General features: G+C 54.5%; 3 protein-coding genes across 3 annotated transcripts; all 3 read left to right on the forward strand.

Annotated features, from left to right (window-relative positions):
- The first annotated feature begins 1166 nt into the window (after nucleotides 1-1166).
- Nucleotides 1167-7688, forward strand: LOC136000622 (keratin, type II cytoskeletal 6B-like). The gene is made up of 9 exons (XM_065654553.1): nucleotides 1167-1730; nucleotides 2879-3093; nucleotides 4096-4156; nucleotides 4389-4484; nucleotides 5166-5330; nucleotides 5773-5898; nucleotides 6470-6690; nucleotides 7154-7182; nucleotides 7300-7688. Exons 1-9 carry the CDS (start codon nucleotides 1167-1169, stop codon nucleotides 7686-7688), a joined length of 1866 nt encoding a protein of 621 aa, XP_065510625.1.
- A 3968-nt stretch (nucleotides 7689-11656) lies between these two features.
- LOC136000618 (keratin, type II cytoskeletal 5-like) lies at nucleotides 11657-15816 on the forward strand. The gene is made up of 9 exons (XM_065654547.1): nucleotides 11657-12316; nucleotides 13093-13313; nucleotides 13659-13719; nucleotides 13853-13948; nucleotides 14067-14231; nucleotides 14345-14470; nucleotides 14805-15025; nucleotides 15145-15179; nucleotides 15371-15816. Exons 1-9 carry the CDS (start codon nucleotides 11657-11659, stop codon nucleotides 15814-15816), a joined length of 2031 nt encoding a protein of 676 aa, XP_065510619.1.
- Nucleotides 15817-20131: 4315 nt separating this feature from the next.
- Nucleotides 20132-26943, forward strand: LOC136000620 (keratin, type II cytoskeletal 6A-like). Its single transcript, XM_065654550.1, has 9 exons — nucleotides 20132-20822; nucleotides 21423-21637; nucleotides 23264-23324; nucleotides 23663-23758; nucleotides 24034-24198; nucleotides 24682-24807; nucleotides 25220-25440; nucleotides 25785-25819; nucleotides 26003-26943. Exons 1-9 carry the CDS (start codon nucleotides 20238-20240, stop codon nucleotides 26269-26271), a joined length of 1773 nt encoding a protein of 590 aa, XP_065510622.1. The 5' UTR covers nucleotides 20132-20237; the 3' UTR covers nucleotides 26272-26943.
- The last annotated feature ends 812 nt before the right edge of the window (nucleotides 26944-27755 follow it).

The raw sequence follows: 27755 nt of genomic DNA on the forward strand, positions 1-27755 counted from the left end.
TTCATTTTGCCCCAGCAAAGATGCAAAGAATTCTTAGGGCAAGCTACGCAATCGCTTGCGATTCTGTGATTAGATCCCTTTGTTAAGGCAAAAAAGGAACTTTGTTTCCAAGCAAATTCAAAAATCTTTTTAAGAATTTTAATTAAGATGGTAGGCACCTTCTCATTAACAGATATTACGAGAATAATTTAATTTCAAATAGGTGTGTCACAGGAATATGAGGAAAAAAGTGCACTCCAGCTAACATTTCTCAACCTGTTTGTAACACTTCGCTTCATTCTTTGTTGCATCTCGAGCTATCGCTTGCGTGAATCCGCCGCGCGCGCCGGTCACATCACACCCAGATACCGAACACAATTATCGCCGTCCCTGGGCGCGTAATTCGGCAAATAAACCGCCGTCTGCAGCGAAGCGTTTCCCAGAAATGCCTTAACTTCAATTCTGGATATCCTAAGGGGCGCGCAAAGCCCGTGCCTCGACCTCACGTGCGTGAACCCCAATCAGCCAGAGCAGCCCCCGCGGCACCATCTCCCACCCCATCGATGCGGAAACCGCCGACCCCATCCCGGCAAACGCGGCTGCAACCGAATCGCCGTTGTCATACCCATGAGAGGAAGGAATAAATGCTTACGAGGACGCTCCCGACACCGTCAGCGCCGCGTTCCGGTGGATCCGCCTCCCTCTGGCCACCGGTCATTGCTCAAGCGCCGGCCCCGAGACCCGGGAAGTGGCGGCATCGCCGCGACATTTTCGCGGGAGGTCCTGAAACGTAATTAAACGCTGTGGTGAAACCGAACCGTAAACAAGCCATGAATAAAACCCCCTTGAATTATTTTGCTAAACTATAATTACACAATAAGGAAGCAGATTAATTAAGTAAAATATAAGTCCTGAAACTGAAGCTTGCAAGCAAAGCAGTTTATTTTAATTTCCACATTATTTCGTATGAGATACAAGTGTTTGCTGTGGGTTTTAAATGTTGGAAGCCATTCCTTGCTGCCAGGCAGACCAAACCCAGTGGATAAATTAAATTTTTGCATCTCAGGCACCTCCTGAAATGTATATAAGGAGAAGGGCTGTGCCCCAGAGGAGCCAAAGGAGATCTCCTCTCCCTCCCTGCTCCTCTCTCGCTCTTCTGCTTTGCCATCGCCGCTTCGAACCCCGGCATGAGTCGACAGTGCTACACGTCCAGCTCCCTCCTGGGCCGACGGGGCTTCTCCTCGGCGTCCGCCGTCTGCGGGCTCGGCAGAGCCAGCAGCAGCTCGGCCTCGGTGTGCCAGCCGGTGGGCCGGCGCTGCGGCATCGGCGGCTTCAGCAGCCGCAGCGTCTGCGACCTGGGCAGGGGCCAGCGGATTTCCTTCGGCGGGAGCTGCCGCAGCGGGGTCGGGGTCTACGGCGGAGCCGGCGTGGGACGTTGCGGCGTGGCTTACGGCGGCGGCCGCTTTGGCGTGGGCACGGTCGTGGGGTTTGGTAACTGCGGCAGCTACGGGGGCCTGGGCAGCTACAGAGGTCTCGGGGACGGCGTGGCCATCGGAGGGTACGGCGGCGGCATCGGCAGCGGCGTCAGCGTCGGCGGAGGGCGGTCGGAAGGGATTCGGGGGGTCAGCATCCACCCGGAGCTCCTCAAGCCCCTGTGCGTGGGGGTGGACCCCGAGGAGTGCCAAGTGCGGACCCACGAGAAGGAGCAGATCAAGAACCTCAACAACCAGTTCGCCTGCTTCATCGACAAGGTGAGACCCCGCGGCCCCCGCGCAGGCGTCTGTCCCCTGTCCCCCCGTCTCTAGACACAACGCCGGCCGCTGCTCCCGCTGGCACCTGCGCCTCGTGGTGGGCTCTGGTGGCCCGTGGTGGGCTCTGGTGGCCCGTGGTGCTCCAGACCCGGAGACTTTGGATCGAAGGCAGCCCCAAGGCAGCCGCGCTGGTGTTTGAGCTTTTGGTGGCCACCAGTCTGCCCAAGAGCTAGATCGGGAGCGGCTGCAGGGATGCAGAGAAGGGATGGACACATGGACGTGTAAAAAGGCAAAACAGGAACTTGTATTACAAACGTATAATCTGACGTTGCCATCAGCCCTCTCTAAACTCCACAGGACTCTGGCATTTTTAAAACAGTTTGTGTGCCTCACCAAGGAGATGTAAAGCTAGATTTGTCTAGTTAAAGTGAGACGAACAATTTTAACCTCTTTGTCCCTCCACTCTGTCAATGAAACGATCTAGTGATTTCCTACACAGACGTTATTTATCCTTGTTATCTTAGCTAAGCCTAAGGGTCGTCGTTGCTCTTTAGAGATGTATTAGTCTAGGAAACGATTTTTCAAACAGCAGAGGAACCTTCGCTCTGTCTGATCTTGATTTTCTTTGTGAGCTGTTCTGCAGCTGGAAAAACCAAACCCACGTAAGAGCAGCCACTCCGTTTCCTCCTGTTTGAAAAATGACTTATTCATGATCCATAAAGGTTCTCAAGTACTAGAGAGCTCTTTAATCTAGAAGTGAAAGGCATGATAAATACCCGTGGTTAGAGTTTAGATCAGATACATTCAAATGAGATCCTGGATGGAGCTTTTAGTGCCGCAAAAGACTCATTATCGTAATTAGCCGAGCAGAGGAGGCAGCGGATCCTCCAGCAGCGAGCTGACGGGATGAGGTGGTGTTGGGCTGAACTGCGCTCGGGCCAAACAGCCGATCGGCCTCAGCACGGAGCAAACATGCCAAGGATGCGGTTCAGCCCGTGATCCCAGCCCTGGCGCAGAGAAGCTGCTGAGAAACCAGCACCCAACCACGTGCACATTTCTGATCTTATTTTTCCTTTTGGCGGAGAAGCCCGAGGTATCTGGGACAAGAGGGAGGTGCTGCGTGACTCTCGCATCTCTTGCTTCCCCAGGTGCGGCTGCTGGAGCAGCAGAACAAGGTGCTGACCACCAAGTGGGAGCTGCTGCAGCAGTACGTCCTGCCGGCCTCCCGGCGGAACCTGGAGCCCGTGTTCGAGAACTTCATCTGCAACCTGCGCAAGCAGCTGGAGTGCGTGCTGGGGGAGCGCGAGAGGCTGGAGAACGAGGAGCGCTGCCTCCGGGACCTGGTGCAAGAGTTCAAGTGCAAGTAAGTAGGACGTGGAGAGAAGCTGCAGACTGCTTTCCAGTACTGGGGTCCCGGTGCTGCAGCTCAGGCGCTGGGGAGGGACCGGGAGAGCTCTTCAACCACCGTGTTTCCGTAGGAACTGGGACGAGGAACCACTTTTCCTCTCCCGAGTGCTCCCGCACACCACCCTGGTTTGCCACATCACATCTCCCACCTTTGGCTCCCCCAAACCTCGTGTCCCCGCTGCCGCCCGCTCCCACAAAACCCTCAGCCTATTTGTCTCCAGCCCACGCTTTATCCACATCGCCTCCCTTGGGGCTCATTCTCTTCCCAGAGGGAAGGTGGGAATTGTTTTTTTTAATCTAAGCTGCAGATATTCCTTAACAGATCCCTGTGTGCTCAGCTAAGCCACGAACGAGGATATTTGGTTGGTGGTGTAGAGCACAGGATAAAAGAGCGAGCCTTTCTCCAGAGCTCTTACAGTCGAGCACCTCAGATGTTTTTTCACCGCCCAGGTCAGACTCACGGAATCATATTGCGAAAGTTCTTCCAGGTCCCAATTAACGCGGTCATTACGCGCTGACTTTCCTCCCCATTGCACCTGGGAGTTTCGAAGGTTGCTCAAGCTCCTGACCTCCCCTGGGGCATCTTGGCCACGGTCTCCCCATAAACACTCAGCACAGAGTCCTGGATGCTGCAGAAAAACACCAGGCGAGGCAGCAGGGCTGGAAAAAGCAACCCCGGCCTTCAGCTGGGGCACAGGGCTCCGCGTTTCTAGTGGTTTGGCCCAATTTACCGCCGCCTCACTCCAGCCACCGATACTGCCGGTGTGGACTATTTAAAACTGCTGAACAAAGCCCAGCAGGGAGGAACGAAAGAGCAACAAAGCAAAAATGAAAAAGGAGGTACAAAGAGAAGAGGGAGAGGTTTTAATCACGCTTCTCGCGTTCTGCGCTGGCTGCTTGGGCCCTGGGACGGGACCCCCGGGGCTCAGCATCCCAGCCCAGTCCTTTCCTCCTGCAGGTACGAAGATGAGATCAACAAGCGCACGGCCGCGGAGAACGAGTTCGTGGTGCTCAAGAAGGTGAGTCCCGCGAGGGGCAGCACCGGCGGGCAGGTGAGACCGCAAAAACGGGGAGTCCTGGCACCATGGCCCTGCCCGAGTCGGGGAGCCCCAAAGTAGGGGCAGCCCAAAGAACCTGGAGAACGTCAGCACATCCAACGCCAGAGTCTTCTCCAAAACTAACAGAAAACACGGGCTTTACCGCAGTCCTCGTTTTTTCCCCCTTTTCACGCAATCCGCGGTGTGTCCCCAGGACGTGGACTGTCTGTACCTGACCAAGGAGGAGCTGGAGGTTCGCGTGGGGCTCCTGCGGCAGCAGCTCGAGTTCCTCAAGTGCATCTACGCCGAGGTAAGAGCTCCTCAAACTGCACCCCAAAAATCTACCTCTCTTTATGTTTCTTTGATAGCAACACTACCGCACACATTTTCAGAAGGTGAAGGGTGTTATTTTGTTGTCTGGCTGCAAAGAGAGGGATCTTCTGCAGGAGAAAACCCTCAAATTCTGATCCAAACCATCCCTGGGAACCACTGAAACATCCCACTCTTCAAAACCTAAATATTTTTAACACTTCACTCTTTAAGCTACACTGGTCAAAATATTTTGGTGAAAGTAACACTTCTGTCTAAAACATAGCAAGTTTTGACCACAACAACCCAGGGGACTCTTGGTATTTGCAGCTTTTCTGGCCCAACACCTCCCAGGCTGGAGGCGATGGGGCCTGGAGCTCCCACCCCCGAGGGATTCCCAGCGCAGAAAACTGCTGACGCAGCCAGAAACGCTGAGTTTCAACCCAGCCAGTTGCTCCACCAGGATTCCCCACCTTCCTTTAGGGAACCGCAGGCAGCAATCCCACATTGTGCCACCATGGCAGGTCCCAGCTGCCTGTTCTTGCTGGAAACCCGTCAGCCACCTGGAGAAACGCCATGGGTGCTGATGGGAGAACCTGCCCCAGCCCTCCACCTCCTCAGGGGGTCAACCAGCCTCACAGCGGGTTGAGGGACGGGGACTGACACGCGGCGGCTCTTGCAGGAGAGAGCTCAGCTGGATTGCCAGCTGTGCGACACCTCGGTCATCGTGCAAATGGACAACAGCCGCGACCTGGACATGGAGGGCATCATCAAGAGCGTCGAGTGCTGCTACGAGGAGATCGCCCAGAAGAGCAAGGCTGAAGTGGAGGCTTTCTACCAAACCAGGGTGAGTATTGGCAGCACCCGCACAGACGCCAACGAAATCCCCCGGCCAACAAAACCCTGAGGACCATTTCTATCCTCCGTGATGCAACTTAAAATCCACCCCACATTGCGCAGGCACCGGAGGTTGCTAAAGAAAGTCATGCCAAAAAACCACCCAAACAACCCAAAACCCACTTAAAACTGTGTTTTAAGTATTTTCAGTAAAAAGAAAATCACAGCGTTGCCTCAGAGAGGTCTCCTCTGCGCACACACACCAGGAACTCCGTCCCCTTCCCAAAGGGCAAATGGTCAGGACCCACCTGGGTCTGTCACCTTGTCTGGGCTGAGGTCACCTCTGGGTGTTTCCCCGGGAGCCCTGATGTCATTGCGGGTCCAGAGGGTCACCGCGGCCCCTGGAAGGGACGGTTCGGGCGCGTTAACGTCATCGTCTTCCCCCGCCACAGCTGGAGGAGCTCCACAGCAGCAGGGGCAAGTTCTGCGACGACCTGAGGAACAACCAGAGCGAGATAGCCGAGCTGAACCGGATGATCCAGAAGCTGCAGTGCGAGTCAGACAATGTGAAGAAACAGGTAGGACGAAGGGTCGGATGCTGCATGGAACCTCTCTGGCTTCATGCTCACCGCTCACAGCTGCAAAGAACCCCCCACTCCAGCTTAGTCATAGAATAATAGAATCATTTTGGGTGGAAAAGACCTTTAAGATCATTGAGTCCAACTGTTAATGTCACACCGTCAAGTCCACCTCTAAACCACGTCCCCAAGAACCTCATCTACGTGGAATCGTAGAATAGTTTGGGTTGGAAGGGACCTTCGAAGGTCATCTAGTCCAACCCCTGCCGTGAGCAGGGACATCCGTGTCTATGTTTGTAGCTTCTCAGCTGCTGTGATACCCCAAAATTTATTTCTCACTAGCGAGCAGAAGCCAGTTGCTCAGTAGACCAAACAGCATTTGCCGTTTGCTTCCCACCGCGGTGCAGCCAACGGGTGCCCCCTCATCCCAACCAGGCTTGGCCATCATGAGCCCAGCCCAAACCCCAGCTCTCAGGCCATTCCCAGCTCAGAAACAAGCGGGTCTATGAGCAACCCCGGGGAGACGTCCCCATGTCCCGCTGGCCACCCTGTCGCCCGTTCCCGCCCGCAGATCGCGGCTCTGCAGACGGCCATCTGCGACGCGGAGCAGCGCGGCGACTGCGCCCTCAAAGACGCCCGGCAGAAGCTGATCGACCTGCAGACCGCGCTGCAGCAGGCCAAGGACAAGATGGCCTGTCTGCTGAGGGACTACCAGGAGCTGCTCAACGTCAAGCTGGCCCTGGACATCGAGATCGCCACGTACCGGACGCTGCTGGAGGGAGAGGAGAGCAGGTGGGAGCAGCCCCGGCTGCGCCTTGGGACGATCGCGGGCAAAACCTGCAAGCAGAGAGAAATTCTGGGTGAAAGCAGGTCCCAGGGGTGCGGAGGGGAGCAGCACCCCTTTTTTCGTCCCTATGGGTGCAAAAGGGAGCAGCACCCCTTTTTTCGTCCCTATGGGTGCAAAAGGGAGCAGCACCCCTTTTTTCGTCCCTACGGGTGCAAAAGGGAGTAGCACCTCTTTTTTCTCCCCATGGGTGCAGAGGGTGCTGTACAGAGGATGGGGTATTAAGACATCGATGGGATATTAAGCCATCGATGGGATATTAAGCCAATTTGGCCCAGCACCTGCCACCTGGGTGCACAAAACAGCTGATGGACCTGCAGGGCTTGTCATGGCTGGGCAGCACCTCTATTTGCATGTGTATTTGGGGAAAATTTCCCTAAATCCATCTTTCTGACTTGCTTTTCTTAACAGGATATGTACCGGCAACCCTGTGAGCGTAGGTAAGCTAACAAAGCATTCCCTTAATTTCCTCATGAGTCTTTTAAGCTTATAAATTTCCTTATAAGCTGGGTTTTAGCTGCTTTCGGGAACCACTGAGCCTGTTTTTCCTCCCACAGCCGTGGTGAGCGGCGGTGGCACCGTCGGGGAGTGCCGATCCCTGTCTGGACTGGGCGGCAAATGCACCATCAAGACCGGCGGGGCCGGCGCGGGTTTGGGGGTGGTCTCCTCCTTCGGCGGCGCCGGCTTTAGCACCCGCAGCGTGGATTGTCTGCCCAGGGTGGGCGCTGGCTTCGGGGCGAGGAGCGCGGTGAGCTGCGTGGGCCGAGAAGTGATTTCGGGCGCCGAGGGGGTGCAGTGCACCCCGGGGGTGGCCACGCTGGGCAACGTGGTGTGTGCCGGCGTGGAGCAGTGCAGCCCGGGGACCGTCATCATCCCCGGGGCCGGGGTCTGCGGCGCGGGGAGCAGGTACGGCACAGCCGTGCGCGTGGTCAGAACGACCCGGTAGAGCCCGGGGGGCGACGACGCGTCCCGTTTTAAAACGATCAGCATTTCTGCAATAAAAAAAAAAACCACAGTATTCCCCTTCCTTCTGAGAGCTCTAGGGATCACACAACCATGCGCTGTCCGTGCCCACGCGATTCGGCTGCTCGCTCTGCCGAAAACTCTTTGCATGATCACAACCCACCTTCTCTTGCACGTCCTTTTTGGGGGGAACTCACCCCCACGCTCTGAGCAGGTGAGATTTTCATTTTGGACAGTCTGGACCTGTCTCTACACCGCACCTTGGCTCTTAAACCAGCCTGCTCTGCTTGACCCCTTTTCAGCAGGGATTCGCTTTCCCTAACGCAGCTATTGCAAAAGGATGAAAAATTTGGTCATCCCGACTTCAGAAAGAGAAACCACATTTTAATTGTCTGAGACAGAGCTGCAGCTATTATTTAACTTCTTTAATGACACCAGAAAATCCAATTTTTCCTGTTTACGAGAGGGTTGGTAATGCTCATGTAAATTGGCCCAAGTTGCTACACAAGGTTTGGTAGAGCAGATTTTAATTACACACTGACGAGCACCTTATATTTCTGTAGTTAAATGCATGCGTTGTTTTTCCTGTGTGTGTACCAGATCGACGGATTTAACGCTTCTCATGTGTAAGTGAACAGAGTTGATTATCCTTCGCTTACTCCAAACTTGCAGCTGTACCTTCAATAAACTACATGCATAATTCAGGCTTTGCTTCGCGGGTTTTATTTCCCTCCCTGGTATTACAAAAGCGCAGATATTCTCTCCAACATGAACCTCCGCGTGGGTGGGGTTGGTAGCTTGCAAGAAGTGGAGTTTTAAACAAAGTTTTTTGGAGCCTTTGTCTGCTCTCCTTCCTGATGCACCTTTGCATACCTTTATTCCAGCCGGAGATGAGCGCGGTCACAAGGAAGTCTGGAAACGGTGTAAATGGGGCTATTTAACTGCTCGTGGGATGTGCCCCTCGCTCGGGATCTCTCACGCTGTCTGGGATCTCTGGAGGCAGAACAAAAAAAAAAAGCAGCCAGGGCCCTTGTTTAAAGAAATCAGTGAGAACCAGCTGAGGTGGTCACAGCAAAAAGAGAAAAGAATCCCACACCCACCCCTGAAACCCTCCAGACTCACTTTAAAGGAAAGTGGGAGAAAAATGCGCCGTCCTAAAATGCGGCGTCGGGGCCTTTCTTCCTCAAATGCCCAACGTTCCTTAAAACCCAGGAACTTACACCAAAAGCAGAGGCTGAGCCTGGATGTCCCCCTCCCGCAGCCCTTGCAGGGAGGGGAAACCCTCTCCCCTCATTTTAGGAGGCCCAAATTTAGGTGAAATCAGGTTGTCCCCTCCTTTTTCTCTGCGAGGGTCCCCAGTTTCCAAGGGACAATGACCCACTGCGGAGTCTCTATAACGTGGCTGGGAAGGGCTTGTCATGGTGGCACCACCACAGCTGGATTTGCAGCTGGATTTGCAGCTGGATGCCAGGAACACCAGCCGAAAGCCCCTGAGACAATTCTGCTTTGAATTGCCCTTTGGAGAAATCAGTTTGTTCTCGCTCTGTCTGGAAGCAGCACAAGTTCATTTATGCCACAAAAGGTCCGCTGAGGACCAGGCGCTGTAATTTATTATTGTTAATTATTAATATTTAGCCTTCCTAGGCTGCCCTGCTGACTCACGGCTTGTCCGCCCCGAGCTCGCGGTGGCTGGAGGACAAGTCCAGCCGTCCTGCCAGGCTCCGTCTGTCCATGCTGGCATGACGTGCTTTTCTGATGGAAAACAAGATGGGTTATTGGATGCGACCAGCAGGGAGCAGATGATTAACTATTTTTTAATAACTGACATGCCTTAGCAACGCTGTCTGGGCTGGTGGTGAAAGCTGCAAAGGCAAAACCCACCCACCTCAAGAGGATGTTTTTCGAAAGGGTTATCTTCATCTTTTCTGTCTCAATGCGTACGACTGGGACTCCAGCTCATTTGTATGCAAATAAGAAGCAGAAACATCCAAACAAGAAGCTCCCAGTGCCCCAACAGCTCATAATTTATGGTGATCACCTCCCTGCAAAGCAAAACCTGCCCCAAGCCCCGGGGGACCAAAGCTGCCCGGCAGCTCTGGCACTTCTGGGAGAAACCTTTAATCATCCCTGCCCTTCTCAAGCCCCAACTACTGCAAACCCCACGTTTGCTGCTGTTTGCTTGAAGACTTTCATGTAGATCAGGCTATTTTGGGGAGAATAAAAGGCCAGGAGGATGTTTCTGGGGGCAGTTTGGGGGCCAAATCCTGCTCGGTGTCACTCCGGACGTGCCCTTTGGTGGAGGGACAGACTCCAGCAGAGCTGATCCCACCCGACAGATGCAAAATCCACATCTGCCTCTGGGTGCGGAGCCCGCAGACCTCAGCTCCTCCGCACAATAAACCAGCCCGGTAAAGAAAAGGTGCGTTTTTCATCGCTTGGCATCGCTCACATACCGTGTGGACAGCGGGCTGAGGGAACGAGAGTGTGGGAGCCTCAAAGGCCAATTCCCTCTTTCTTTTGGCAGCCCCACCTTTAATCCCATTATATTGTTCAGCTCTAATATCTGATCTGAACCCGTTTGTCAGCTTCAGGACAATCTGCCTTTGCTGGGGTCAAGAAAGCATGAAGACAATCTCATTTTCCCATCGCGCCCGTGCTTTGAATTCTATGCAAATAATTGCGGCAAGAGATGTTCATGAATTTCAAGTGACATCCCGGGCAGATTCAGACCAACATTTGCCAAAGAGAAGCAAGACGACCTGTCCCAACCAAGAATTTTGCACTGCAATGGCAAATTCTACTGGAGTGACCCAGTTCTCCGGGTCTGAGTTTGCCTGGCAGCATTTTTTCCAAGGATAATCAGATATTTGGTCTTTTGTAGAACAGAAAGCATCAGTTTAATTTTTCTTGCAGAGATGCCAGTGGGATTTTAGCTCATACTTGATGGTTTTGCAGCACTGAGGCACATGAATGTGTTTTGAAGGGCACGTAGAGTCCCGTCCTGTCAATATGTTGAAGCTCCAGTCATGCACACAGCGCAGGCGGCGCCACCAGGACAGCAACGCCGAAAACGCTTCAATACCGGCAATAAAATGCTCTAAATATCACAGTTCCACAAAGTCTGAGATGCCAAAAAATGTCACCACGCCCCATCGAATTTGCTCTTTTTTTTCCCCCCCAAGAACTCCAGGAAGTAAAATAAGGAGAATTTGTGGGAGGATTTTTCATGCTGGTTAAATCTTTGCTTTTTGAACAGAAAGGTTCAAAGGTCTTTAAAAGAAATGGCAGCTGTAAAGAGCTAGAAACTCAGGATTTATTACATCTTAATGGTAACGTGCAAACAACACCGTTCCCAAAGCCGGGCAAAGGGATTTTCAGAAAATCTGCCCCTTTCATTGAAATGCTTTTTAGATTGAGACGCAAATGTGTTGATCACATCATTAATTGGCTGGGGCCCTGTGAAATATTTTTGTTTAGATTTAGCCATTTTATTCTCACTCAAGTTAACTCAGAGGACTCTCCCCTCAGCTCTGTACTGAGCTACTACATCTTATAAGTAGCACAGGGCTATGCTGGTGGCTATTTCTCTTTTTTCCCACCTTTAAAAATGTATTTTCTTTTGCTGCGCAGCTAGGTAATAAAATAATACACCTCTGCAAGCACACAGAGGCTTTGCGCTAAGCTGAGCCAAAAATCGGGCAGTTAGGTAACTCTTCTAGCTGAGCAGATTCGCACCGGCCCGGGAGGTGCGTTTGGGCGCAATCAGCGTTTAACGAGCCTCGAGAAGACAGTTGGCCGCCTGGCACGTCAAAACCATGAAGGCACTAAGTTGATCACTGGACTTCCACGCAACCAAGCCCAGATCCGCGGGGGGATAAAAAGGGGAGCAGAGAGCTGCTCTCCCCCAGTTTGCGGCTGCTCACCAGCGCCGGGCTGTCGCGTCCTGCTGGGATGAGCCGGCAAACGTTCGGCGTGAGGGCGGGAGGGGGAGGCAGGTCCTGCAGCGCGGCCTCCGCCGTCCTTCCGAGCGGCAGCAGGGCCGGATTCAGCTCCATGTCGGTGGCACGAGCGGGAGGAGGTGGAGGCGGCTTTGGGAGGCTCATCGGAGCAGGTGGTGGAGGCGGTGGAGGTGGTTTTGGCAGCAGGAGCCTCTACAACCTCGGCGGTAGCAAGAGGATCTCCATCGGCGTTGGAAGCAGCTACCGAGCTGCTTTTGGGAGCGGGGCTGGCGCTGGCTCTGGCCTGGGGGGTGGCGGTGGCTGCGGACTCGGTGGCGGAGCTCTCGGACTCGGTCTCGGTAGTGCTGGATTTGGCTTTGGTGGAGGTGCCGGTGGGCTGGGCTTCGGCGGTGGACAGGGAGGCGGTGCGGGGTTTGGCTTTGGTGGGGTAGGGGCGCCGGGAGGGTTCGGCACAGGGCTGGGGGGCGGCAGGAACCCCGCGGGATTTGGCGCTGGCCCACCCGGAGTCGGGACAATCCAAGAAGTGACCGTCAACCAGAGTCTGCTGGCGCCGCTGAACCTGGAGATAGATCCAAACATCCATCAGGTGCGAAAAGACGAGAAGGAGCAAATCAAGACCCTCAACAACAAGTTTGCCTCTTTCATTGACAAGGTGAGACTTCACCAAGTGCTGTGGAACCGCGACAGAGGGAGCGGGACAGTCTTGTAGCTACAAAAATACAACTTCAGAGATCTACAGTCTATTGCCTATTTCTTATCTGCATGTCCTCAAGAAAGTAACCAAAAAAGAACATTCTGCTAGACAGTTACAAGGCAGAAAACTAGACTAGAACCTGGGAAAAGGGGATTAGATCCAGGTTTTGTGCCTGAGAAATCAGATATTTTAGCTCAAATGGAGTAATCCAGACCGAGCTGCTTAACCCAGCCCTCTCTGTGGGGAATCACAGCAGACCTGTTAGTCCTAATTGCTTTATTGCTTGCAAACTAAAGTCCTTTTGATATTGCCTCAGCTTAAGTCCTTCCTTGGCTTTTACTTGGGTAAGTATCTAGTACATATGAGCAAAAGGAAAGGCAATTAAGTCCCGGTCTTTCAACCTGTAGTACTCAGATCTTAGCCTTAATGAAGGAAGATAAATATCTCTCACAAAGAAAGAAAAACCCAAGGATGTTAAAGAAATCAAGCGATCAAAGACCTGAACTCACATTTTCTAATGATTGTTCGTTAGCTTGCTAAATTAAACCGGCTCTAAAAGAGAACCATCCACTGAGGGCAGATTTGTGGAGCTACTGGGTGGGCTAATGTAGCCCTAGACCATCTGGAGGATACTCACAGCTGGATTTTCACTCCTGCTCTGGGGTTTCCTTGGTTTGTGCTGCGCATCAGTCCCAGTTGCCCATTACCGGCCTCTTGTGCCTCCCAATGCTCAGGTTCGCTTCCTGGAGCAGCAGAACAAGGTGCTGGAGACCAAATGGACCCTCCTGCAAGACCAGGGGCAAAAGAACAACTCGGGCAAAAGCAACCTGGAGCCGCTGTTCGAGGCGTACATCAGCAGCCTGCGGTGGCAGCTGGCCAACCTGCTCGGCGAGAGGGGCCGCATGGACGGGGAGCTGAAGAACATGCAAGACCTGGTCGAGGATTTCAAGAACAAGTGAGCACCCGCTGGCGGCACAGCCGGGCACCCGGGGCTGAAACGGGGCACAAATGGTTCGGTTTAGCATTAGGCGGTAGGATTAAGCTTGCTTAGTTACAAATTGTGACAATGCTTGCAAAAGAAAGACATCTAAACCAGCTTCGCCCTCCTTGTTCCACCTGCATTCTGTCCACATGTCATTTCAGCCCTTTGAGGAACGGAATTCTCACAGATTTGAGCTGGGCAGTGTTGCGGTTGATTTGGAACAGCTGTACCCAGCCCAGATAACCTCATGGTCCTACTCGTATGGCTTTTCCGCTTACCGAGGTCTGACTCCGCACGTTTTTCCCTTTTTCCCTGCAGATACGAGGAGGAAATCAACCGTCGCACTGCAGCGGAGAATGAATTTGTGGTGCTGAAGAAGGTGGGTGAGATGAAGTGCGACGGATGCCAAGCGCACGGTGACCGCAGCGGCTCCAGCTCCAGGCTGGGCCGGTTCTTGGCCGAGCCAAAGAGGCGCCAGGCTCTGCAGATGTCCTCGCGTTGCTCTTTTCCAGGACGTGGACGCCGCTTACATGAGCAAGGTGGAGCTGGAGGCCAAGGTGGACGCGCTGACCGACGAGCTCAGCTTCCTCCGAGCCCTCTACGACGCGGTACGGACACCTTCCTCCCACTTCTGTCCTGTTGCCGCCCCCGGACAGTGACTGTCACCACCCACGGCATTTGGAAAGGTGAGTGCAGCCGGCGGGGGTCCCGTGTGCTTCCCCGCAGGAGCTGGCTCAGCTCAGCGCACAAGTGTCCGACACGGCCGTCATTCTGTCCATGGACAACAACCGCAACCTGGACCTCAGCAGCATCATCGCCGAGGTCAAAGCGCAGTACGAGGACATCGCCAACCGCAGCCGCGCCGAGGCAGAGGCCTGGTACCAAACCAAGGTGAACAGACCCAGAGGTGTCATAAACAGCAGCAAATGTCCCCAGAAATGCGTCCCAGTCACATCTTGTCCGCCTGGACATCCCAGAGGGTTCACTCCTCCCTCTGACCGCAGTTCGAGGAGCTGCAGGCCACGGCCGGGAAGCACGGGGACGACCTGCGCAACACCAAGGGGGAGATCTCCGAGCTCAACCGGCTGATCCAGAGGATCCGCTCAGAGATCGAGAACACCAGGAACCAGGTAGGAACGGCCAAAGGAGCCCGCGGAGCCCCGTTCCCGGGTTCCTTCCAACCGCAGCTCTGCTTTGCTGATCTTCGTGACTTGAGCAGCCGCAGAGTATGAGGTACCTCATTGAACGCACCGAATTCCCTCCTGAAAAGGGCACCGCACTGCAACATGTATTAAATAATTCTTTCCAGGCTGGAATTTCCACTCCAGAAATTTCAGCTATGGGTGAACGACCTCAGTCACAACTTTTTTCATTAACACCCCGAGCAGAACGGTTTCCTTCCTTAGGTGACTCTTGCCCCAAAAGAAAAGCGGCGCTTAGGATCTGCAACCCCTCCTCTTGCAGTGTGCCACCCTGCAGACGGCCATCGGGGACGCCGAGGAGCGCGGGGAGCTGGCGCTCAAGGACGCCAAGGCCAAGATGATCGACCTGGAAGACGCGCTGCAGAAAGCCAAAGCCGACATGGCCCGGCAGCTGCGCGAGTACCAGGAGCTCATGAACGTCAAGCTGGCCCTGGACATCGAGATCGCGACCTACAGGAAGCTGCTGGAGGGCGAGGAGAGCAGGTGGGGGCAAAATTCATGCAGGAGTAACAGCGATTATCACTTCGTCCCTGCCAGCAGCCGGTTCCTCTGCCCATCTCCTTCATTTTGCTCTAACCTCTCCATTTTCTGCCCCCCGACAGGCTGAGCGGCGAGGGACTCAACCCTATCAGCTACTGTAAGTACCCCGGTGCTTGTCTTGCTTTGGGCTGCGAGCAACCTCAGGAAAAGGGAAGTTTTGCCCAGTATAAGATGTTCCGAGCCCTCCACCAGCACCGGTGGCTTCCATGGGGGACAGAAGTTGGGTGCACGGTCCTGACGATGGTGACGGGCCAAGACGTCCAACCCTCTGGTTCCTTTTTCTTGCAGCTGTCATCAGCTCCAGCTCCAGCGTGGCTGGTGGAGCTGGGTTAGGAGGAGGGTTTGGCGGACTGAGCCTAAGCGGAGGAGGCGGTGGAAGCGGCTTCAGCCTTGGAGGAGGCGGTGGAAGCGGTTTTGGTCTTGGAGGAGGCGGTGGAAGCGGTTTTGGTCTTGGCGGCGGCGGTGGTGGAGGCTACAGCTTTGGAAGCGGAGGAGGACTCGGGCTCGGGGCCGGCGGGGGTCTCGGCGGTGGGTTTGGAGGGGGCGGCGCTCTCGGCACCGCGAGCGCTCTTGGCTACGGAGGAGGCGGCAGCGGCCTGAGCACCGGCGGGGGCAACTTCAGCTCTGGAAGCGCAAAAGGCAGCAACCCGGCTGTGAAGATCGTCTCCAAAACCTCCTCCAGCAAAAAGAGCATCAAAAGCCAAAGCCTGAAGAACGCGACACCGCCCGAGTAAAACCGAGAGCAGACCCTCCCCAAAACCATCGCTCCCGCGTCCCTCCCGCATCGCCAGCCCCCGCACCCACCTCGGTCCCGGCTCCTCGCACCGTAGATCTTCAGTGTTTGCATCACTGTTCCAGAAAAGCAGCGGCACACGCGTCAGCAGATCTCCCACAGCACCTGAGAAGGGATTAAAAAGAAAACACGGGCCTAAGAGATTTTCTGAATGGGGAATTGATTTTGGTTTTTTTTTCCCAATTTTTGTGTGTTTGCTCTGACTGAGGCTGAGCAGCGTGTTTGTAACCGCGGGGAGCCGGCAGCCGTCGGCACACAGAGACCAAATAGCGCAAAGACGCAAGAACTCGGGTTTTTAGCTCAGTTCTGGCCCATGGCAGACCAGGGACGGGCTGGGAACTCGGCGTCAGCTCCTCCGCCGCAGGGACGACCCAAACTCGCTCCTTCGAGTTAAGCAGCTCGTCTTTATCAGAAACGTGGGTTATTTTTCTGCTATGTAGAAACAGCCCAGGAGGTCGCTGAGAGACCCCAGGCAGTGGTTTGCAAGCATGAGGCCCCTCTTAGAAATAAATATCCCTCATCACGGGAGAGCAGAGTCACTTGAATCACTCGATGGAAAATTCCCTTTTTCCCATTCACAGCTGAGCTTCAAAAAACCAGGTTTTGCCCCCGCAGTGCTGAGCGTCGCAGCTGTGTGACGTCAGGGCTTGTTCGCAAAACGATGGGGTTTGTACAGTTCGAAATAACCACCGAGGCAGAGAGTCCTGCCAAAGCAAGGCAGGCGTTCGCAGTTACGGCGGTTGCTGTCCGGGTTCACCCGAGGTTTTGTAGGAATGGCTGAAAAAACACCCAAATCAGCCAACTGCCCAAGTTTTGCTGACTTTATGTCTCTTTATTTTGGGGAAAGTACCATTAAGAGATAAAATTGCAGCTTTCCATACTTCAGTGATAGTGATGCGATGCTGTGTTTTCCTTCCTCTCTCTTTTTGGAACGTGTCTAATAAAACCGGATTGTAATTTATTTGTTCCTCCATCTCTTTATTTCAAAACAGAACAAAATATTCCCAACCTTCAGCAGAGTGAGCTGGAGGGGGATTTTGCTTTACTTTGGGGGAAAAGCTTCAAAATGCTGATAAAATTATAATGAGAAGCTTGAAACCAGTTGTCCCAAAACAAATGGAAGAATCAGAGAAAAGAGGAGGAAGAGGCGGGTGCAGGTTTATCCATTAAATGACAAAAAAAAAAAATTTAATCACCATTCATTTTTAAGCTGCAATTTGGGTTAATCCTTCTGTGGAAGGGAGGGTTTTGCACAGCTCTGCCAGCTCGGGTGAAAACCCGGTATTTAACTTTCTTTTTTAAAAAGATGCAGCAAACCCAAGAATATCGAGGGCTCTGGGGGAGGATTTTATGGGGTGATCTGGGCTGAGGACGGTTTCGGTGAGCAGGAGCAGAGCAGCTCACCACGCGTGCAGGTAGTTTGGTCATTGCAAAAGGAGAATAAAAAAGGGAAAAAAAAAAAGGTGAAAGAAAACCTCAGCCGAACACTCACACCTCCCTGCACTTCAAAGAGTCAGACGCTCTTCCCTGACCTCTCAGCATCCCACTGCACATCAGATGGGGGAGAACAAGCAGGAACGCATCGGACCGGCTGGTTTACGGGCGACGCTCAGAGCTGCTGCAGCAAAACCCCCCTGGAGCCCCGATGCACCAAAACGCGGGAGCATCAGAGCTCCCGTCGCCCCCAAACTCGAAGTAACCGCAGCAAGAAAGACCAAAAACGGGGACAAACCCCAAGTCCTCGGTCCCCTGTGTCGCAGGGGAGGTCGCAGGCAGATGGGCCAAAGATCAGTGAAGATGAAAAACGAGCTCTGAGTCACCTCGATTTCTGTACTCACCACTGTGAACGCTGAATTACACAGCACGGGTGTGAGGAATTAACGCAGCTAACGACAATCTAACCTTAACTAACGTGAAAAGTTTGGGATGTTTTTCCCCCAGCCTGTGCTGAAAAAAAAAAAAACAAAACAAAACCACAAGCACATCTCAGCTGGCCCCGTTCCTCCCCCCCTTGCAGCCCCAGCATCACCCTCATCCTGCCTCCCAAATTATCGTCCTCCCAAATCGGCACCTTCCCCTCCAGGGGGACACATGTTCCCCCACGCCCCCCAGCAGCTCCGGGGGGCCCGAGTGCGTGAGCGACACGAGCCAAGCAAGGAAACCGCGTGGGACCCAGAGATGCTGCAAGAATTTCCCTTGTTTTGGTGCCTAAGCTATCACTCGCTTTACTCTTCCAAACCCTTTGTAATATTCCACTTAATTACTGTTGTCTGCAGCAACAGGCTTTCCTAGAAGAGCTGGGGAGGTAATGAGAGCCTTCAACACGAATCCTTTCTTCGCTTTAATTAAAACATTTGCAGCTCCGGTTCCCAGGTGTGACTTTGCATAGTTCTTTGGAAGGCGAAGGTAGGAGCCAGCACACCAGTGCCAATTTGCATCTGCAAGCTTAGGGAAGCAAATCTCCCTCTGTCTGCCCTGCTTGTCAGAGAATTGCTGGATTTTCCATATCGGCATCACCCCGGCGGGGTCGTTTCGAGGGTACCAGCCCCGCGCGTCGCCCTGACACGGGGGTCGGTGTCTCTGGACGCGCAAGCGTGGGCGCAGCTCTTCCTGCCAAACCCCGCGCCTCCAGCGCCCGGGAGGTTCCCGCGTCTCCACCGCCGAGGTGAGAGCACCCCCTTGCTACCGCCCTTCCAGAAAAAACAGAAGAGGTGCTTTGGCAAGAGCCAGGCCGGGGCTCGGCTTCCCGGGGCTCGGCCCACGGCGCCGCGGGCGCCGGTGACTCAGGCATTGGCAATCGGCAGCGACAGGGCTGCCCGCAGGAGACCATGGCTGTGAGCGCTGCCTTTCGCTGACTGCAGCCAGAAAAAAAAGAAAAAGAAAAAAAATAAAGCAACACAAACCAACAAAAACCCACCCCCCTCGTGCTCAGGTTCTTTCAAGTTCCCAGACAGAGTGAGCGGCGGTTGGAAACGCATCAACAGAAACAAGCCCCGAGACGCAGCAGATCCCCTTAAGCCGCTCGTTTTGGACTAAGCTCCTCCGCTCATCGCTCACGTAGCTGATTTCGGGAATCTTTTGGATTCGGTTTCCTCTCCCTGCCCCGCGCTGCGGCTTTACCTGCCCTGGGTGGGCAGAAACGGCCCGCGGGAGGATCTGGGGTGGGAGGGAGATTTGCTCTTGTAACCCGTGCCCAGGTCCCCACGGACACGAGGGACACGGCCCCCAGCCCTCCCGCCTTCACACCCTCCCAAAGCACAGACCAGGCCCAGTGGAAGCTCCTGGGCGAGGGTTCGCCCGAGATTAAAGGGAAAAGGCTATTCTAGAAAAAATTTCCGACGGAATGATCTCAGCAGAGTGAAGGAGGGGACGGGTGGGAGCTGGAAGAAAATGGGGTGAATTCCCCTTCCCGGGATCTCTCGGAGAGCCAGCAACGACGTGGAAACTGCTGGTTAAACACGGGGGGCGGAAAAAAAGGGATAAAAACACCACTTCACAGGCAGCTTTTGAACCCTGAGCCTGACAAGGAGATTCAAAAGAAGAACAATCATTTCAAGCATCTCTTTAATAAATATTTTATAAGTCCCGCAGAACTATTTAATGTGATTTGGAGTTATTTAGGAAAAGGGATTTAGTTGCTGTCTTTGAAAGCCACGCTAACTAACTGCTCAGTTTCCCCTGCAATGAGACAAGTTTTTTGGTAAGATCGCAGAAAATCCTCCCAGCAGACAAGTTCCACTCAGCTCATCTCTGCGAGCCTGTGATCACTCAGATCCCTTTTCCAAAGAGAAATCAGAAGAGCTGCACTGAGAAGTGAAACCACCCTCGGCCCCAGCTGGGAAAAAACCCCTATTTATGCTGCCCCGTCTGCTGCGCAACACGTGAAATCCTAAAGCTCCCCTTGCAAAAGCTTCAGCGCAGGGGATATTACTCAAGCGAGCGAGTCCTGGGCTCGCCCGAGGAAAAGCGGCTCCCGGGGTCTCGGGAGGATCGTGTTGGGTCCTGTCCCCGGCGTGTCGGCCCATTCGATTCTCGTTTCATGACTCAGAGCGGCAGCCTCTGGTGGGGGGGGAGCTCCCGCGCTCCGTTACTTTCCTGCCTGCAAACAATGCATTTTTCAGCGCCGCGCCGCAGCCTAGGTGTGTTTGACAAGGCAAGTTGCTGCAAGGCACGTCAAGTTCTGAATCCCCGTGCCAAGTTTTCCAAGCAGATAAAAGAGGAGGCTCCCAAGCTCTCCCATCACAGGGGTTTCTGGCTCCCTTGCCCTCTGCTCTTTTCCTGCCACGCAGCTTTTACTCACCAGCCTTTTTTTTTGTTTTCTCCTTTCTCCTGCTCTTTGCATTCCCAGTTGAACCAGCCACCATGAGCCGGGTCTCTTTCAGATCATCTACTGGAGGGGGCGTGAGGGGCTTTAGCTCGGGCTCCGCTATCGTAGGAGGTGGCAGTGGCACCAGGAGCAGTTTTAGCTCCGTCTCTGTCTCCAGAGTTGGAGGAGGAAGAGCCGGAGGTGGAGCAGGCTTCGGAGCTGGCGGTGGCTTTGGCAGCAGAAGTCTCTATAACCTAGGTGGAAGCAAAAGAATTTCCTTTGGCTCGGTCGGTGGAGGTCTACGGAGCGGAGCCGGTGGTGGATACGGCTTCGGTGGAGGAGCCGGCTTTGCTCTTGGCTATGGTGGTGGAGCTGGCGCTGGTTTTGGCTTAGGAGGAGCTGGTGGTGGTGGCGGCTACGGGCTGGGCAGCGGATTTGGGCTGGGAGGTCCCGGATTTGGTGGTCGAGGTGGCCCCGGGTTCCCCGTTTGCCCACCTGGTGGCATCCAAGAAGTGACCGTCAACCAGAGCCTCCTGGCGCCTCTCAAGCTGGATATCGACCCCGAAATCCAGAAGGTGCGAACGCAGGAGCGGGAGCAGATCAAGACCCTCAACAACAAATTCGCCTCTTTCATCGACAAGGTGAGAGTTTGATCTTAAGCATCACGCCCTGCATGTTATCAGTTGCCTCGGGGAAAGAACAAGAGGAAGAAACTTCCTTTGGATTTCGGGGCTTGCCCGAACTGATCCCAGCCAAACAGCGTGGGCCTGGCCGAAAACCCACAACTGGCTCAGGCTTCCTCTTTGCCAGGATGAGTTTTTCAGTGCTTTATTTTCCTGAGAAAGTAAATCCCCCTCCTCCCTGTAAAAAACACCCCGGGGGCTGGATGGATCTTCTACTGGTTGTAAACCGGCAAACTCTACACAACTCAATGGGATAACACCAGTTTAAACCAGCAAGGTGGGCTGAGCATCTAGTTGTGGGAGAAACACCCAAAGTTGCAAACACAGATGCCTGGCCTGCTTAATAGCTCTTGAAAAAAATCTCTCTAAACGTCTTAGATGCTTTTGATAGGTTCTAGAATCTGGTGCCCTAAATTAGGAAGATCTTAATGATTTCCCCCAAACCGTCCCAGCATCTCCCGCCCCTTCCTTTCCGTGGTGACCGATCCCACCTTTCCCCGGGGCAGCGGATCGTCCGCGCGGCACCTCAGCGCGTCTCTGCCTTTCGTTTCTCCCCAGGTGCGCTTTTTGGAGCAGCAGAACAAAGTGCTGGAGACCAAGTGGACCCTCCTGCAGGAGCAGGGCCACACCGTCACCAGGAAGTCCCTGGAGCCCCTTTTCGAGTCCTACATCAACAACCTGCGCCGGCAGCTCGACAGCCTCATGGGAGAGAGGGGCCGGCTGGACACTGAGCTCAGGAACATGCAGGACATGGTAGAAGACTTTAAGAACAAGTAAGAAACCGTGCTCTGTAGCAGAAATGATTAAAAAACGTGAAAACCAGGGCAGGCGGCTCACGCTCGCTGGTGCACGCCCTGTGTTTGCACCGGGTTCCTCTGCCAGTTTGCAAAATGAAGGTGCGAAAGCAAAGCTTGGTCTCAGAATTACCTCTAGTCAGGGCAGATTTTTAGGGGCAGGATCAGCGTTCAGCATGGAATTCACGCACCCGCGGGAAGCTGCACGGTCTGGTCCCTCGAGTCTCCCAAAATAACACACCTGGGGACAGAAAAACGCGTCACTCGGGAGCGTAACAGACGTGCAAAAAGGGAATGAGACAGAGCCATGAAGCGCCAGCTCCAAAATCCCCGATTTCTCTCTTTGCAAAGGCAACCCCAGCCTTGCCAGAGCGACCTCGCTCAGCTCGTCTCTGACTCTTGTCAAAGAAAACGATTTCCCTGGGGAGGGAACGAATCCCCTCCCGAGCCGGGGCGTCCAGCGGAGGTGGATGAATCGTTCTAAGGACGTCACTCGGCATCTGCCGACTGTAAGGGACATTCGGGTGGTTTTTTTAGGTGTGGTTCTTCATCTTCAGCTGGCTGTAGCCTGGCAAGAACAATCTCGCCCTTATTCAACCAGATCTGGCCAAGTCCACATTTGAGAAAAACACCCCGCAGGCCTGACATGTATTTAAATATTATAGTTAAGCATGTGAAGAGACAGATTTTTTTTGGCAGGGACAGGGAGGCAGCACTTGGAGCAGACGGGAGGGACTGACACGGCTTCTGGCGTGTTGTACTTGGGTGCGCTTCAGGTCTTGATATGGATTCTAGGCTTTGAGAACTACTGATCAGGCCAAAAATGACAAATGATACAGTCTGGATTTTGGGGCTACCGGCTGGGAAAGAGAACACCTTTAAAGTCTAGAGTTGGTTCCCAGTCCAGAATTTGCACTTCTTCCCGTGCCTGCTCGCGGATCCATCTGCAGGGATATTGCTGGCAATGTTAGTTAGAGGACTGGCACAAACCTGCCTCGAAAATCCAGGGCTTTGCCTCAAGAGCCTACATGTTCTGTCTTCTTTCTAGCTAAGCCCTGCCCTGATTATCTGATGAGAGGATGTTGCTCAGAGCCATAAAAACTTCCACGGAAACGTAGTCTGAGGCATAATGATCTGCTCTTGCACAACTGTGGCTAAAGAATCACAGATTTTTTTTAAATTAAATGCTGCAGCGGGTTATTCAGAGCCATTAGTATTATTAGAACATCAAATATCAAATTGTTATGTTATTACATGTTAGTAGATGCAGCTTTGTTGAAAGCCTTTTGCATAACTTGGTGTTGGGTAAAGGTCACCAAGAATTCCAGCTCCTGCTTCCCACTGACACAGGCTCTGATCCGGGACACGTTTACGTACGAGCTTGACTTTAAGGGTGAGGATTCACATCTATTCTTTTTAGCTGGGACCACGCACACCATGGAGTCCTGCAGGTTCAGACTCAGTAATTATTTGCTCTGCATCTGCTCCGGCCGGTGAACGGGTGGGAATACAGGATATACCCGTGAGCTGCAAGTAATGATTTGGGACCGGAGCAGTTCCATCTCTGCTTTCTACCCAAACCCTCTCGCTCTTTTATCCAAACAGATATGAAGATGAGATCAACCGGCGCACTGGCGCAGAGAATGAGTTCGTGGTCCTCAAGAAGGTGAGTTATGGGATGGACAGTGGGTTCTCCTGAGGCCACAAACAGGAAAAACCTTCTCCGTGGAGCTGCCCTGTTTTCTGAAGAAAGCTCCTGCAGTTGCAGTTACAAACCATTTGGCCTCGTGTGACTCAGTTTAACTCTTAGGTCACATCCCTGGTCCCGGCTCACAGGAAATGTCAGATATTAAAAAAAAAAAAAAAAAAAAAGCCTTGATCGCAAGAATATAAAAACAAGTCTAAAGAATGACAGACCTGGACGCAGAGAGACGGTCCCGCTGGCGTCCTCAAGTCCCTCTGGCTTGTGGCTTCACCAGAAGTCTTTGGTTTTCTTCTCTTTAGGACGTGGACGGCGCTTACATGAACAAGGTGGAGCTGCAGGCCAAAGCAGACGGGCTGGCGGATGAGATTAACTTCCTGCGCGCTGTCTACGAGGCGGTAAGCGGCCGGCTCGCGCCGCCACGGCACCGTCCCCGCTCCCCGGAGCTCTGGCCACCGTGCTCGGTGCCGTACAGCGGTAACGGAGAAGGGGGTCGCTGCCTTTTGGAAATTATAACGCAGGCATAAGATAAAAAAGGGTAAACAGGTAGAAACAGAGCAGGGGAAAATGCAAGAGGACGGTTTGGCAGAGAGGGCTCCCAAGCCACCTCCTGTCCGCGCAGTTTCCGCTCCAGATCCGGGACCATTAACTCCATTTTTTGCACCTTTTGCAGGAATTATCCCAGATGCAGCAGCAAGTGTCCGACACCTCCGTGGTGCTGTCCATGGACAACAACCGCAACCTGGACCTCAACAGCATCATCGCGGAGGTGAAGGCGCAGTACGAGGACATCGCCAACCGCAGCCGCGCCGAAGCGGAGTCCTGGTACCAAACCAAGGTGCGTGACGAAGCACAGAGCGAGGCCCCCCCAGCCGCCGGGAGGCAGGACTAACGGGGAAGGTTCCCAGCATCACCCCACAGATGAATTCATCTTTCTGTGCGAGTCGCAATCGTGTACAGACCCACATTGTGAGCTTGTGGACCACTACGCTTGACCAGCCTTATAGTCCTTGCAGTGAAACCAAGAGAAAGATGCTTAAATGTCTTAAGCCTGGGCTCACAAAGAGTCACCGGCAGATCTGGCCTTAGACACAGAGAATTTCTTTTTGCTTCCAGGTCCTTAAGAGCAGGTGACAACCCAGAGGTGCTCTATGCAATCCAATCTTAGCATATATTGATAACTAAGGGCAAATGCTGTCATTCCATGGGCAGGTTGCTCAGAGGAACGTTGTCCCCCACCCCTTAAGCTGCGCTTTGTGCCCCGAAGCCCCTGCCCTCCCCGCGGTGCCTCACCAGCGCTCTCCTCCTTCTCGCACACCAGTACGAGGAACTCCAGGTCTCCGCCGGGCGGCACGGTGACGACCTGCGGAACACCAAGATCGAGATTTCAGAGATTAACCGCATGGTCCAGAGGCTGCGGAACGAGATCGAGAGCGTGAAGAAACAGGTAGGGGGGGATGCTCCCGCAGAGCAGCTGCCGGGTGGCGGGAGGTGACGGTGGCCAGAAAGAGCCAGGTCCTGGCACGGGAGGACACGGCCACCTCGCCTCTGCCCACCAGGGAAGGCCCTTCAAGGCAAGTACGTGCTGTGAGAGCCGCTTTCTTGCTGGGGAAGCAAATTGTGAGCTACTAAGCTGCCCCCGAAAAGGTGTGGAGCAAAGCAGAGACATGCAGAGGTCTCTCCTTTTCTTGGGGGACAGGATTATGTCACCCACCCTACGACACCTCCTTAACGGCCCATCGTGACCTCCCAGTGCCATCCCGGGAGCCACCAGCCAGTATCTACAATCCCACAGCGATACTCAGGGGAGAGTTTTGGGTGGCCAACGCAAAACGAAAACCCATTTTCCTTGTTTTCAGTGTGCAAACCTCCAAGCGGCCATCGCCGAGGCAGAGGAGCGCGGGGAGCTGGCGCTCAAGGACGCCAAGGCCAAGCTGGCCGAGCTGGAGGATGCTCTGCAGAAGGCCAAGGCCGACCTGGCCCGGCAGCTGCGCGAGTACCAGGAGCTCATGAACGTCAAGCTGGCCCTGGACATCGAGATCGCGACCTACAGGAAGCTGCTGGAGGGCGAGGAGAGCAGGTGGGGACGAGGACACGGGGCTGCTGGGCGCTGCTCCGCGGAGCTGGGGGCATCTCCCCGGGCACAAGGAGCAGCTCACCCCGCGGCTGCAGCACCAAGCGATGGAAAACAGGGGCAGAGAAAGGGATATTTTCAGTTGTGAGTTTTGCAGGAAAAGGCTAGTTTCTCCAGTCCCTGGCACCTTATGCAGATAAAAATGAGCATTTTTATCTGTGATACAGACACACCCCAGCAGCGGATAGTCCCTACTGATGGCCACAAAAGCCTAATTAGATGCTCCAGTGGCTAATGTTAGATCTTGTCTGTACTTTGGCATTATTCCTTATGTTCCCCTCTCCCAACAGGCTCGCCGGAGAGGGAGTTGGAGCCGTGAGCGTCTGTAAGTATCTCCCTGATTCCACCCCTGCTCGTTCCCCGCTCACCGCGGGGGTGATGGTGCAGGTCATGGAATAATTTGGGTTGGAAAGGACCTTTTCGAGGTCATTTAGCCCAACGCGCTGCCAGGAGGTCCCCTCGCCTGGGGCAGATGGCGGGACCTGAGGCGGGTGTTGTGTCCCTGCAGCCGTGGTCAGCACCTCCAGCGGGATGGGCTACGGCAGCGGCGCCGGCTCCCTGGGCATGGGCGGTGGCTACGGCGGCGGCGGCTACAGCATCAGCAGCGGCGGCGGCGTTGGCGGCTTCGGAGGCGGGAGCGGAGGCTTGGGCGGGGGGCTCGGCTACAGCGGAGGCAGCAGCTTCAGCTCCGGGAGCAGCCGAGGCGTCGGCTCCAGCGCCGGCGGCAGCGTGAGAATCGTTTCCAAGACCACCACTAGCAAAAAGACCATCAGATAAGGACGGCGAGCACGAGCACGGGGCCGCCCGTGCGGACGACGACGTGACCTCCCGCCTTCCAAAAGCAAGTGCTGCCCTACGAATCAACAGTGTAAATAGCTGCGCTAGACCCTCTCCTCCTCCGGCCGTCACTCTCCGCCTCTGCGGCAGGGGAGGACGAGCAGGACCCCATTGTGATTATCCGGAGCACCTTTGGCCAAAGCAGAGGTTGTACCAGGTCGCTGGCAGGGTTTTGGAAGCCGTCTGGACCCCGCGCTGGCCCTTTTTCAGCACAGTCCTTGTCCTCCCCCCGGAGTCGGGCGTTTAAAGCCACGTGGAAGCGCTTTGCTGAAGGGGGACAGCCGCGCTTGGCCACGGTCCTGCTTCACTCCTCCAAAAACCGGGGTGACAGCCTCGTGAAACCACAGGCCCAGGTCCTCAGCAAGGAAAAGAGCTCCAAGATGCTCTAAAAGCCTCTGCCTGCAACCTGTGTTACAACCTTCACATCTTTTGTCTGCAAGTAAAGATTTCTCCCAGCCCCTTCTGTTTTCTCAGGCACCTGTGGGAAAGGTTATCGCTTTCTGTGTATAGGAATCACCACCCTGATTTCTCAATCCTTGTCCTCATGGCTACAGCCTCTTCAGTTCCAGGCCTTCCACACTGTATGGTCCAATAAAGAGCATTTCTCATTTTTAAAAATCTGCTGCTTTTTTGGTTTTCCTTCTCCACTGGTCTGGGTGTTGATGGATGGAAAGACAACTCAGATTTAGGACTTGGGCTCTGGGATGGGCTGCGGAGGGTGGGAAGGAGGGTGGGACGGACGGAGAACTGAGGCACGGAGGGGAAAAGCTGCCTCAGGGCTGAGCCAAAAGGTTTAGCTGGGATTCCTGATTGGCGGATGGGGGGCACAAATACAAACAGGAGAAAATCTCGTGGCAGAGGAGCCAGCACTGAGATCAGCCACAGCAAGGACACGGCATCAAACCGAGAGGGGAACGGAGCAGCCAAACATCGCCCCAGCCAGAAACGGGAGCAGCTGGAGGGGTGGCAGCACCAGCAAAGAGGGGCGGACGTGGGGCGAAGTGCCCAAAATCTGCACGTGCAGCGTTTGCACATGGAGTTTTCCCCAGCACACACACACAGACCCCTCACTAAATATCCCGGCTGCGGCTCTGAAGGGCTGTTTTGGGGCCTCAGCTTCATTCCGAATGAACTTGAAGCCGCTCCCGGGCTCCCTGGTCCCCGACCCCGCTGGGAATCCTGGCAGCGGTGACGGGGAAGCACGACGGGAGGTGGGATCCTGAGCCAACGGGACCCGCGCACCCATCGTGCGAGCGCCCGGGAGCCCAGCGGGGCGTCTCCAGCAGGTGGGGGCCCAAGCAAGAGAACAGCCCCGTGTCACCCTGCGAGGCGTGTGAGCCCCCGGGGTCCCACCCTGCGAGGCGTGCGAGCCCCCGGGGTCCCACCCTGCGAGGCGTGCGAGCCCCCGGGGTCCCACCCTGCGA

The sequence above is a fragment of the Caloenas nicobarica genome, chromosome 33 (assembly GCF_036013445.1).
Source record: "Caloenas nicobarica isolate bCalNic1 chromosome 33, bCalNic1.hap1, whole genome shotgun sequence".
NCBI classification, from domain to species: domain Eukaryota; kingdom Metazoa; phylum Chordata; class Aves; order Columbiformes; family Columbidae; genus Caloenas; species Caloenas nicobarica.